The 11,998-nt window shown below is 50.0% G+C and overlaps 4 protein-coding genes across 4 annotated transcripts; 2 read left to right on the top strand and 2 right to left on the bottom strand.

Moving 5' to 3' along the window:
* Positions 1 to 1,405: 1,405 nt before the first annotated feature.
* TrAtP1_010988 (uncharacterized protein) lies at positions 1,406 to 3,272 on the bottom strand (the record flags this gene model as incomplete). Its single annotated transcript, XM_066114928.1, has 4 exons — positions 2,682 to 3,272; positions 2,454 to 2,562; positions 2,053 to 2,399; positions 1,406 to 1,986 (listed from the first exon to the last, which is right to left on the bottom strand). The coding sequence occupies exons 1-4, from the start codon at positions 2,731 to 2,733 to the stop codon at positions 1,406 to 1,408; spliced, it is 1,089 nt and encodes a 362-aa protein (XP_065971025.1). The 5' UTR covers positions 2,734 to 3,272.
* On the bottom strand, positions 3,267 to 4,675 carry TrAtP1_010987 (uncharacterized protein). The gene is made up of 3 exons (XM_014092415.2): positions 4,644 to 4,675; positions 4,173 to 4,580; positions 3,267 to 4,111 (listed from the first exon to the last, which is right to left on the bottom strand). Exons 2-3 carry the CDS (start codon positions 4,339 to 4,341, stop codon positions 3,708 to 3,710), a joined length of 573 nt encoding a protein of 190 aa, XP_013947890.2. The 5' UTR covers positions 4,342 to 4,580; positions 4,644 to 4,675; the 3' UTR covers positions 3,267 to 3,707.
* Positions 4,676 to 5,012: 337 nt separating this feature from the next.
* TrAtP1_010986 (uncharacterized protein) lies at positions 5,013 to 6,730 on the top strand. The gene is made up of 2 exons (XM_014092414.2): positions 5,013 to 5,794; positions 5,867 to 6,730. The coding sequence occupies exons 1-2, from the start codon at positions 5,190 to 5,192 to the stop codon at positions 6,369 to 6,371; spliced, it is 1,110 nt and encodes a 369-aa protein (XP_013947889.1). The 5' UTR covers positions 5,013 to 5,189; the 3' UTR covers positions 6,372 to 6,730.
* A 1,750-nt stretch (positions 6,731 to 8,480) lies between these two features.
* On the top strand, positions 8,481 to 11,961 carry TrAtP1_010985 (uncharacterized protein). The gene is made up of 3 exons (XM_014092413.2): positions 8,481 to 9,373; positions 9,436 to 9,563; positions 9,657 to 11,961. The coding sequence occupies exons 1-3, from the start codon at positions 9,069 to 9,071 to the stop codon at positions 11,024 to 11,026; spliced, it is 1,803 nt and encodes a 600-aa protein (XP_013947888.2). The 5' UTR covers positions 8,481 to 9,068; the 3' UTR covers positions 11,027 to 11,961.
* The last annotated feature ends 37 nt before the right edge of the window (positions 11,962 to 11,998 follow it).

Below are 11,998 nucleotides of genomic sequence, written 5' to 3'. Positions count from 1 at the left end.
GTATTGCAGCGAGCTTCAGGTTCCAGGTTCTGACGTGATTCATGCGTAATGGCACAAATGCTTGCAAGGCGTTGTGATTCGATATATCGAAGCGTCAGGTGTAAAGACGGCGAGAGCCTAGGACTGTGAAGCTGAAGCTGAGCCTCGTCGGACAACCCTCATCGCCACGCAAAGACTAGGTAATATTGAAACGAGGACGTTTGACAAGGCCCTGTTTACCAAGCTGTCGCCTGTCGCTCTCGGAGCTCGATTTGCCGACTAATATGTGACCCGTACACAAACATAGCTACTCAGTCCTATGCTCAATTAGTACCTCAGCTGAATAAGTTGGAAATCTGGCGCGCAATAGACAGTCAGAAGATGAAAGTAGATATAAGATAATGAAAGAAGAAACATTAAACAGTCGTTCGCCAAGTTCGTTGGAGTATTTCGCAGTTTCAGTGTTCGAGCAAGTCTTGGCTGATACAATGTGCGTGATATAGGTATGTAGTGTAGCAAGAAGAAATGGCGAGACAATTGCGAAGGGTGTGTGTATCGACGAAAGCCATCGATCGAGCTCAAAAGATGGGCAAAATGTCCGGAAATCGGGGTTTTAAATTTGCGTGCACGAGGCCTTACTGAACAGTTGAGAATAACTGTATTTTTGTTGTATCAAGAGGACGAGATTATTACGGCGAGAATTGGTGGAATTTGCCGACTGGCGTAGAAATGACAAAAAGGTTTACACGTTGGCTACTGGTTTCATCAGGTGGCAGTTAGCAGTCTCATGGCGTGGTGCGTTCATTATCGGCTGGTATTAATCTGAACCCGAATTTGTTGCTTGTCGACTTCAGGCCTTATTGACAAACGGTACAAATGGCTGGCTGCAGAGCATGGTCGAAACATCTGAAGCACGACCGATTTTTATTGGTTCCATTAAGGCGTCACTTCGTCAGGAAAGAAAATCAGGGCTCCTGGGTTGATATTTGCTGGGCTGTGGTGTTGTTAAAACGGAATCAAAATGTTGGTTTTGTTTATGTAGTAGCGCAAGGTGACGAGTGATGAAGTGTTTGATTCTGCAAAGATCCGGAAGCTGCCCATAAACGCAACTCTGTAGCCGCAAGACCGACCAGCAAGAAATTTTAAATATCCGCGACGACGGCCGAAAACCCGATATTGTTTCCCCTCCCTTAGCAGTCGCATATCGCACGAAACTCCTAATTGAGTAGATTCTGACGAAAGAGTCCACAGCTGTCCCCGGAGGTCGATTGATAAACTGCGGGCAAGACAAGTAAAGTAAAATAGAAAACACAACATGAGAAAAAAACCGGAAAGATAGAAAACGCAGCAACAGGCAGTCCATTAATGTCAAAAGACGTTTTGCGCCAAAGATCGAGAAAGGGCAGTCAGAAAGCTGCGGGCGTTACTAGTGCATAGCCGATTCAGGGCCTGGGGAAATTAGCAAACTTGACTCAAAAAGTATTGTTTGGTGTCGGCTCGAACCTCCATACGACTCGCGTGCCTCAGGTCGTGAGGCGGAGTCGGTGTATGCTGGGCCACTGCTGGCGGCTGGCTCGCGAGATCGGCCACCGTCGCGGTCTGCGGTGCGCTCGTATCGATCGCGGTCATATCCACCGGCGCTGCTGTTGCCGCCGCGAGCGCCGTAGCGGTCGCCTCGGTCAGCACGGTCGCCACGGTCAGCACGGTCTTCGCGCGAGTTGTTGTAGCGTTCGCGACCAGCATAATTGTCATCGCGGTCGCGGCGTTCATAGTTGCGCTCATAGTCTCGTCCACCTGCGTAGTTACGGTCCTCATATCGTCGTTCATCTCGGTAGTTGCGGTCGTAGCCTCCTCCTGCACGCTCTTCATATCGTCTCTCATATCCACGTTCGTAGTTGCGGTCGTAGCCTCTCTCATTGCCACGGTATCGGTAGTCATCACGATAACCGCCGCCGCCGCCGCCTCCGTAACCGCCACGTCGGCGATCATCAAAGCGAGAGCGGGGGTCTAACAGAAAGGTGTCAGTATCGCAGATGGGTCTGATTCTCATCTGAAAGAATTGTCTCAACATACCTCTCTTCGGAGGACCGAAGTACTTGCCGGGCGTGGGCGTGCGAGGGCGAGCACGGCGGGCCTTTTCAATGCTCATAGTGCGGCCTTCGATGACCTCGCCCTGGAGGCCTTCTCTGGCGGCCTCAGCTTGTTCGGAGGTGACCATTTTGACGAATCCGAATCCACGGGACTCTTTGGTGTGAGGGTCTCGCATGATTTGGCACTTCTCAACCTCACCATACTTTTCAAACATCTTGGAGACCTCAGCCTCAGACAGACGAGGATGGATACCAGTGACAAAGAGGTTGGAGCCGGGGTTAATGGCACCATCGTCATCCTCCTTCGGGCCGGGTGCATCCTTGATGTTGCTGCAATTCAGGTTAACAGTGCGACAACGAGGCGAGAATAGTCATCAGGCTTACATATCAGGGTTTCCGGGGGGAGACATGGATCGGCGACGACTGCCGGCGTCGTCGCGCGCCGGACGAGGAGAAGCGCTTCTGTTGTCACGCTCGTAACGAGGAGGCTCGTCTAATGGAAATCATGAAGCGTTAGCGGTGGTCCAATTCATCAAAGGCACGCGGCACAAACGCGTCGACGTCAAGTCGTCGCCATGGCCGTCTTCGTCATCAGAACCAAGGAACACGAACCATCGTAACGATCGCCGTTGGCGGCCTCGTAATCCATTGAAGTAGTCGCCATGTTTGCCAGATGACCAGAGATGGGAAGAAGAAGAAGAAAGGTGAGCAGCCGACGAAATCTGATGGAATGGGTGATGGTTTGGCAGTTCGCTTCTGCTTGGCGAAAGTAGAAGAGAAGGCTAGAAAAAAAACTTGGTAGCACAGGAAAAAGATGTACTGTGACAGCGAAAGCCGATGATTAGGCGGGTTGGGTGAGCGTGCGAGAGCACAACAGCAGCTGATCAACGCCTGAGGCTGGCTTTTCAGACGGGGTTTGGGACAAAAGAAACAATTCAGATGCTTCGGGTCCGGCTGTGGCTTGGTTTTTGTAAAGGAAGGGATGCGCTGGATGCGAGAGGCTGCTGGGAAGGGCAGCCCGTCCAAGGCCAGTGTCAGCTCGAGGCTCTGAGGCTCTGAGGCTACTGTGAAGCATGGGCCAGGCGGGTGGCGACTTTGGTACCTTGGAGGTACGGGGGACAAAGGACTGCAGGTACTAGCGCAGCCGCTTTATCAGGGAAAGGTGATGCAGCACGCCAGCTGCAGCTCAACAAGGCAGCCAGTCCACGTATCACGATATATCACAGCTACAGGTAGCCAATACACCTGGAAGTAGCAGCGGCAGCGGCAGCAGTAGCCCATCCCATGCTATGACTGGAGTGCTGGATAGAACCGGAGTGTTGGGTGACTTTTCCCTATTTTTAATCTCCCAGCATCTGATGGTCTAGCTTCTATCTAATCAGGCAATACACCTAATTCTATCTTATTCGTACGTCTTTCTTTGCCATCTTGTATAGGAATAGGTGTTCAAGCTTTAAGAAAGTCCTGTCTATGGACAACCTCTTTGCAGGCTTATATGGCGGAAGTATGGGAGAACAACAAAGTAGTAGCGACTAGTTGCTTCGCTGACAGATGGAGATGACGGAAATGATCAAAGGCTCTTTGTCGAGTTCCACAGCGTATGAAATCTCCGGCTCGGGCTGTCCACAATCATAAAGCTCACCAAACATCCTCTGGGTGTACCTCGTGCTGCTCGCCATCGGCTCTGACATGCTCGTGCTTTGCATCTCTCTTCATGGATTTGCGCATGTCAAACGCATCTTCGCTGTCCTTGTCAGGATCCGTGGCATGCTCGCCATAGTAGTCCTTGACAACACGGAAGACACTATAGCCCAGTTCTTTGTAGAACGCAATGGCCTTTGCGTTGCTGCTGCGAACAAACAAGTCCATAAACCATGTGTTGTGAGTATCTGCTGCGGCTTCCAGCTGCTCGACCAAGATTTTGCCAATGCCCTGTCTTCTTGCTTCCGGAGCTACAGTCAGGGCTGTAATGTGGGCGTGCCAGGGAAGATAATGCTCTGAAAATTTGTATGCGTCTGGCGATGATTCAACCTTTCCCATGACTTTGAGCAGTTACACTAAATCAGTATCGAGAGAGTGGCCTTGCGGAGGGGGGCGACGAACTGTATCCGACAATGTTTCCTTCTGAATCCTCGCATACCTGAAACAGAGAGGGCCATTTTGCATGGTACTGAAGATAGAAATTGAGCTCATACGTCTCTGTTAAGGGATCCAGATTGCATTTTGAAAACTTGTTGACATCATCTGGTCGAAAGCGCCGGAATGTGGTCATCGTGCTAGCTCGGACGAGCCCTTGCTCTCACTTCAAGACAGTCCACCAATGAATAAAGATCCAGCCGCTGGCCGTTTGCCTTTGTCAAGGGGAGTATGGCTTTAATGACTTTACACTACTGGTAGTGGAGCGACTGATCGCAAGTGATTCGTACTAGTGGAGATTCCCAAGTGGCTGTTGAAAGGCACCTATCTGGCAGGAAATATTTAGGCTGGAAGCACTGGTAATGGAGAAGAAACCTCCTCAAATTGTAAGCCCACATATCCTAGGAAAGAGGAAATACAGCTCTAGATATTTCTTACCAGTTCTGAACAACGAGTAAATTGTCTACTTCTTTTTTTTTTTTTTTTTTTTTTTTTTTTAATTCAAAATTGAATGTTGTTTCTCAACTCTTTATTAACCACCGGTATATGAAAGGAATGGAGAGTAAATTGTTTCTACTTGTACTCTGCAGCTTCACTGGTGAAAGGTCGCACGCTGAAAGCGGTACGCTGCAGCAGCCAAACTAGTAAGCCTGATTTTTAATGGATACCTTTTGGGTACCTCTAGCTCTGCCAATTCTTCCCTAGTCTTCATGGTATTCAAAAGTACTGGACAAGTCCCCTATCTTATCGTGCTAGGGAGCTGCTTACCGTATCTTTGGTTCTTGGTGCTCGACCCAGGTGGGATCTGAATGATTCGGGGTCTCCTACCCATAGCAGATACCAGTCCCAAGGTCAGCGTTGTAATAAGTTTGATTCCTCAACCACCAAACGAAAACCGACAGAGATCAAATCTAGACTTGAAAACAGCATCGCATCTTCTTTTTTTGGGGACTGTGTTTCGCAAGATTGCGCTCAACCATTATTATGCCCGGGTCGCCGCGAACTCCACGACACTCTCGCAACTCATCAGCAATCGACAGCTTTGCGGGCTCCCCCCAAATTCGACGGTATTCGAGATCCTCCACGCAAGATGCGGCAACGTCGTTCAACCACAGCCCAAGCCATGATGCTCTCGATCTCTCAGTACTAGGCGGTGGCGGATCAGGGGCCAACGGAATGGGGAACTTAGCTGATGAGTTGGCGGACGCATTTTCCGATTCAGGGGAAGAGGGCGACTACGATCCCGAGCCGACAGACCAGGCAGAACACACCAACGACGCATCACGAGGCGCAACGACAAACGATGAGGCAAGAAAGAAAGAAGCCGATGCGGCGAGCTTGCTCTCCCCTCGCGCAAAGGGTCACCAGAGAAAAACCAGTCTATATGATGGCAGTGACTATGGCTCGGACTCAGACCTTGACATTGCCGGCATACCCCCCAGCTTGATGGCCAAGATTGACGCTGTCGAAAACCTCACCATTCGCGGGACGGATAACTTCGGAGGCACAGCAGACGACGTACTGACGCGGGTAATTCAGGAGCTGCGTGACTTGGGATCGCAATCCAGCGTCGAAGGCAGCGCTTCAAGGTGAGCCAACAACGTCCTGAACTCGCATATGAAAGAGGCATCCAAGCGCTAACTCGTGTGATACTTGTTTAGACTTATAACAGCACACTCTGCGTTGACGACGCATCTTGCACACCAGACTCGTCAACTTCACAACCTCACCTTTCCCTTGCTATCTCCACTAGCACCGGCTCCTGACGCTGAAACGATTGAAACGCTTGAGCCGCTACTGGTATCTCTGACAGAAGACATGCCACGACCATCGACGTCGGCGTTCAACTCTCTCACAGCGCTACATTCCATCACATCGGAATTAATACAGTCGCTGAGTTACCTCTCGGATACGCTGCACATGTCCCGCCAGACAACGGCCGCGGCCAGCCGCAGACTGAAGAGCGCAAAGGAGCTCGTTGCCGAAATCAGGAAAGAGGATGACTTGAGAGAACAAGGGGAGGAGTGGCTGACTAGAGGAAACTGGGGCGAGCGGTTGGAGAAAAGGGAGTGTGCAAGCGTCTGCGGAGAAGTGATTGGCGGGTTTGAAGATGTCTGCAATTCCTGGAGAGAGCGGCTGCTGGCCCAGGCCGAATCCCAGGCGTAAATACTATTCTGTTTTACTACCACTACCACTATTGCTACCTATTGCTGCGTTTATTACACCACTGCTATTACTTTGTTTTTGATAAAGAGGGATAGGATAGAGATGACGGCGGCCGCACTGATAAGCGAATGGCAACAATTTTGTTACCTATTTTTTTTTTTGCCAATGTTATTTGTGCGACTGGTTTGATAGAGATAGATTCATGGATGGAATATTAATGGCCTTGTTTATGATCATGCAAGTGGCTGGTGTGGCTGGTTTGATTGACCAAATGTGTTACAAAATAGACGCTTGCTTTTGGCTACAAAGTGCTTGGATATAGTTAGATCGCAAATATGCTCGAGCAGCGGAGGGGGGTCAGTATTGAAACTATGTTTCGAGAACTAGCACCAAATTGAGAACTCCCAAGCTTCTTGATCTGACGAATCAATTTCTTGGAGAGGGAACTCGTGATTTTCAACAATCAACACGAGGCGATCCAAACCAACTCCCTTGGCGAAAGTATCTCGCAGCCATGGAGGCCTGTCTAAGATGCTGAAAATCATAGAGAAGACCACCTTTCGACTTTCAAAGATTTGGCCATTCAAGAGGTATCACATGTAATATCATACTTGACATCAGTTGCTAGGTAGGTACTCAGGTATTGTTCGATTGATTTCGTCATTCCCGTGCTAGCATCTATGTACCTATTTGCTCCAGCTCCAGCTCCAGCTATACCACGAGCGAGTGCTATAAATGGTCCCAACACTAAGCCCATGGGGACAGCTTTGTTAGACTACAAGATTACTAGTACCAGCGACATGGGGAAAATGGGAAACAAGACGGGACCACATCGAAAATGGTGCCTGTGCTCGTACGTCAGAGAGCGAAAGCGAGTCGCAACGCATGGCTGACGCGAAACTGGTGCGTCCAAAGTGACGCTCGGCACGAAAAAACGCGTCTGCGCACTTTACTGGGCGGCGGGGGCAAGTTCCAGGACCAGGGAGAGGCGAAAGCGCCGCTGATTGGCCGCAGCTTTCCTTCCAGAGACAAGAGAGGACCGGCATTAGCAGCCAACCGCCGCATCTGGCCAGTAAAGTGGCGCGTCCCCTGCTGGAAGACCCCCATAATGTTTACCTTGCACGTCCATATGCAGGTGCACGCAGTTTCGAGTTTTTTCCTTGTCCAGATTCAAAACAAACAACACAGCAACAATAACAGCGCATGACGGGATGCAAGGACGGAAGTGCGACGCTGCAAATGGCGGCGAAGCGGCCACGGTCCCTTTCAGCCGGTCATTTTAATTTATTCCAATGTGATAGTATGTGCACGTGTAGACGATTCCAAGTACATGTTCCATATGTGAGTACTTTAATATCAATACATGTATACGTATGTAAAAGGTCCCTGAGCCGGCACTTTATAGTGCTGTGCGGGACGACACGCGCATGCGGATGCTACCGTAGGCCGCTTCTTCTTACGATTCAATCCGTGGGTATCAATGATTCTTTCTTTTGAAGCCACATGAACTCGAGTGTTGAATTTGAGTTGCTAATGTCTAGCGGATAGCAAGTGCCCGCAGAGCCGTCCTACATAAAAAAGCTTCGAATCCTTGGTATAGACGGGCACTGAATCATGCAAGTCTGCTCTTGTATAGAAGCGATGCTCTATTACATGCATCGCATCGCGTCGTCTTTTGTATGGCTGGGGTAAAGGCGAAAGAGGATATAAATGAAAAGAAGAGACAGGGTTCTATTGTGTTTATTGTAGCCATGCATGCACGCACGCACGCATTCGCTCATTAATTCATCCATTCATCTCATTGACTGATTCGCCCAAAAGCGGTGGTATCCAATGTATGAGATGGAAACATAATAGGCCAGAATGAAAAAGGTTTGGGGTCAATATAAGAAAACGAGCCCCTGCTCTTATTGTTTACTTTTCAGGCGAATGGTAGCAGTGAGAGAGCGCTTTTGGCGTGTGCCCGCCAATGTTGTTGTTCACGCACGCCGCGTTTTCCCACTAGCACTCGCTGCTAATATTATTGTTCCACCCCCCCTTTAGCACGTTGACACCCCCGACTAGGCATAGTCCAGCTCTGGCAGCCATTTCGCAGTGGCTTCAACCTCCCTCCAGCAGCCTCTCGTAGCTTTCCGTCTCAACCACAGGCCCGTCTTCCGTCTTCATCACCCGCCAACCTCCTTCGCTTTTGCACTCCCTCGACAACCTCGTGCGCCTGCAAGTGCCAGTAATCGCCAACAACGGACTGCACCAGGCCATATCGTCTCTCGACTTTCTTTTTGTCTCTTTTTTTTTTTTTTTTGTGTGCATTCGGACCTTGTCGTCCGTGCGATTGGCGTTGATCAAACATCCACCAGTCGTCCCAGGCGATAGTCGCCAAGCCGCCCTCTTTTTCTCTACCTCCATCCCTCGCCCTCGCTCGCGGTAGCCTCTGCTCGATGAACACAAGACCTGCACCCGCACTCTGACTGGATGCGCGCTCGCTCACCCTCTTCTCGGTTGCTCCCAGCATAAGATTACTCGCCTCAGCATCATTTCTCTCGTCACCTGCAACCGCCCCGCCGCAGAGCCTGCGATCCGAGCAGCAACTTCCGAGGGCACTCCCCACGACGGAGCTGCGTCTTCCATCAAGACCACGCCCGCAAGGTCTGAGGCTTACTTAAACACCACACAGCGACATCTCCATTCGTCAGCATCATGGGTTCCTCCAAGAGAACCATGGGCGAGTCGAAGCAGCCATCCACCAACAACACCGTTCGCATGTCCACGCCCCCTCCTGTATCAGATCGCAGCCGGCTGGAAGAAAAACCAAATGTAGAGAGCAACAGCGGCACGATGCGACGAATGCGAACCAGGGCACGGGCTAGCGATGTCGCCCATCCCGCGGCTTTCGATGTAGACGCCGTCGACAGCGCCCTCTTGCGGGAACTGCAGCGCCCCCAGCGTGAAAGCACTATCGAAGCAAGCCCTTCTCGCAAACGCCAGAGGATCAACGTCGATCGGTTGGTCGCCCCCATTAGATCATCCATCATGGCTTGAAATAGCTTCTAACTATGCAATCTAGATTCATCCCGAATCGCGCTGGCCAGGATTTACAAGCCAGCTTTAGCCTTCTACATGAAGATGCTTCTCCAGCTACTCCCTCAAGACATAAGAAGAGGACGCCACAAGGTGAACTTCACTTCCAGAAGAGTAAGCCGATTCTCCCTTCTTATCATCCCCTCTCATACTTTCATCCGCAATGGTTAGAGCGATGAATGGTGATGGTTACTGACTCACTCACAGCCGAGGAGGCTAATCGCACATTCTCAACGTTACTGCGTGCGGAGCTGTTTGAAGGATCAGTGCCACAAGTCACTCCCTCTTTATCACCAGACAGCAACCTGCCTGCTTCCTCACACATCACTGCTCAGGATGGCACACGATCTCACACCCCTCCCAGCCACAGCTCTGCCCTAACTCTACCTTCCTCATTGACCCCATCAACCCCCCATAAGAACCTCTTCTCATACCTCTCGCCTCGTCAACACGGCCACCCTGTGGGCCATCTCACCCCCTCAAAAACTCCCCTGAGTCGGCATGGCCCGAATCTGGACACGAGAGCAGAGATCTACAGTTTATCACCTGTGCGTCTTGGTAGCCAGCAGATGCTCTTGAGCCCGCGCCGGCAACCTCGGGCAGTCAGCAAAGTCCCCTACAAAGTCCTCGATGCCCCTGAGCTCGCAGACGATTTCTACCTCAATTTAGTTGACTGGGGAAGTGCAAATGTTCTAGGGGTCGGGCTAGGGTCTAGCGTTTACATGTGGAATGCTCAGACCAGCAAGGTCAACAAGCTATGTACCTTGGAGGATGATACCGTAACAAGCGTATCATGGATACAAAAAGGCACACACCTCGCCATCGGAACCGGAAAGGGCCTTGTCCAGATTTGGGATGCGGAAAAAGCTAGAAGATTAAGAACCATGACTGGACATACAGCTCGCGTTGGATCCTTGGCGTGGAATTCGCATATTCTCACCTCTGGCTCTCGTGACCGGCTCATTTACCACCGAGACGTCCGGGCACCAGACCAGTGGCTCAAAAAGCTTGTCGGCCATAAGCAAGAGGTTTGTGGTCTGAAATGGAATTGTGATGATGGCCAGCTGGCCAGTGGTGGCAACGATAACAAGCTCATGGTCTGGGATAAACTCTCAGACACACCTCTCTGGAAATTCTCTGAACACAATGCTGCCGTCAAGGCCATTGCATGGTCACCACACCAGCGAGGCCTGCTTGCTTCTGGCGGCGGTACAGCTGACCGCCGCATCATATTCCACGACACCGTTAAAGGAACAGTTGTTAACGAAATCGACACCGGAAGCCAAGTGTGCAATCTCGCTTGGTCGAAAAACTCCAACGAGATCGTCTCAACCCACGGTTATAGCCAGAATCAGATTGTTGTGTGGAAGTACCCGTCCATGACACAAGTGGCCAGCTTGACCGGACATACATACCGTGTTCTATATCTGGCAATGAGCCCTGATGGCCGCGTTATCGTGACGGGAGCCGGCGACGAGACTCTGCGTTTCTGGTCCACATTCGGTCGACGGCCAGGCAATCGAGAAGATGGTGAGACAGGAAGCGGTAAATTCGCCGACTGGGGAATCATTCGATAAAATCTGACATCTGGCTGATTAAGCCGCATGAGATTATGACAATCTGATTGAATTCATATCTCTCCTTTGACAAGATGCTCCATTCCTTATATTTATACCCTGGGTGTCTCGTCCCTCCTCCTCCTCCTCCTCCTTTTTCAAAGAATACTATCTTTTTGCTTTTTTTCTTCCAATTTTACGCAGGGAGTTGTGCGTATGTACGCTGTTTTTGGCAAGGCGTGTGAGATGCTTCCACACAAGCCTGGGATATTGAGACTGCGGAAATGAAATGCGATAACGTCTTTGCTATTCATCTGATTTATTTATCATTTGGCATAATCTGGCGCGGCGGTGACGACGGTATTGTTTCTTGGGTCGCTTAAGCGGCATGGTTACCATTTTTTCTGGTGTTTTTTGGGTCGGGCTATTTGTTATCAAGCCTAAGGTGTACATTGGCTTCTTCTTTTTTTACTTCACGCCCTATTGCATTATGAAAAGGCAAAGGGTTATTAAGACGACCAGGAAAGCTTCCTGGCAGCGGTCACAGTTTTTGCTGCTTCAGTGTAGCCCAGCGCATTTATAGAGAGGCCATAGGGCATATATCCGATCATGAATTGACAGATGAACATATCATCCATCAATCTACGTCTTGATAATTTGCAATCGGTGTGAACGGTGATGTAATGTGTATAAAGTCATAATCATTATACTACCTAAAGATGACAAAGATGATGAAATAGCCAGTAGTATCTAGTTTTCAAATGCAAACAAACCGCTCAAGTTCTCCTGTTACTAAAGCTAATACGCTCACTCATTCCCATATCCGAGTCGTTATAAAGAAAAAAAGGAAATGATAAAAAAAAAAAGAAGGCCTCGATACAAAACCAAAAACCAAAATAAGACAAGACTTACGAGGATATCATTCCAACACTCCCCCCACAAAAGATAGATATATCAAAAGAAACCCGGCCCCATAACGTTCCGCCTACCGTA

This window comes from Trichoderma atroviride, chromosome 6 (genome assembly GCF_020647795.1).
Source record: "Trichoderma atroviride chromosome 6, complete sequence".
NCBI classification, from domain to species: Eukaryota; Fungi; Ascomycota; class Sordariomycetes; order Hypocreales; family Hypocreaceae; genus Trichoderma; species Trichoderma atroviride.
The sequence above is the reverse complement of the archived record's forward strand: the minus strand, read 5'-3'. Positions and strand labels throughout refer to the sequence as shown.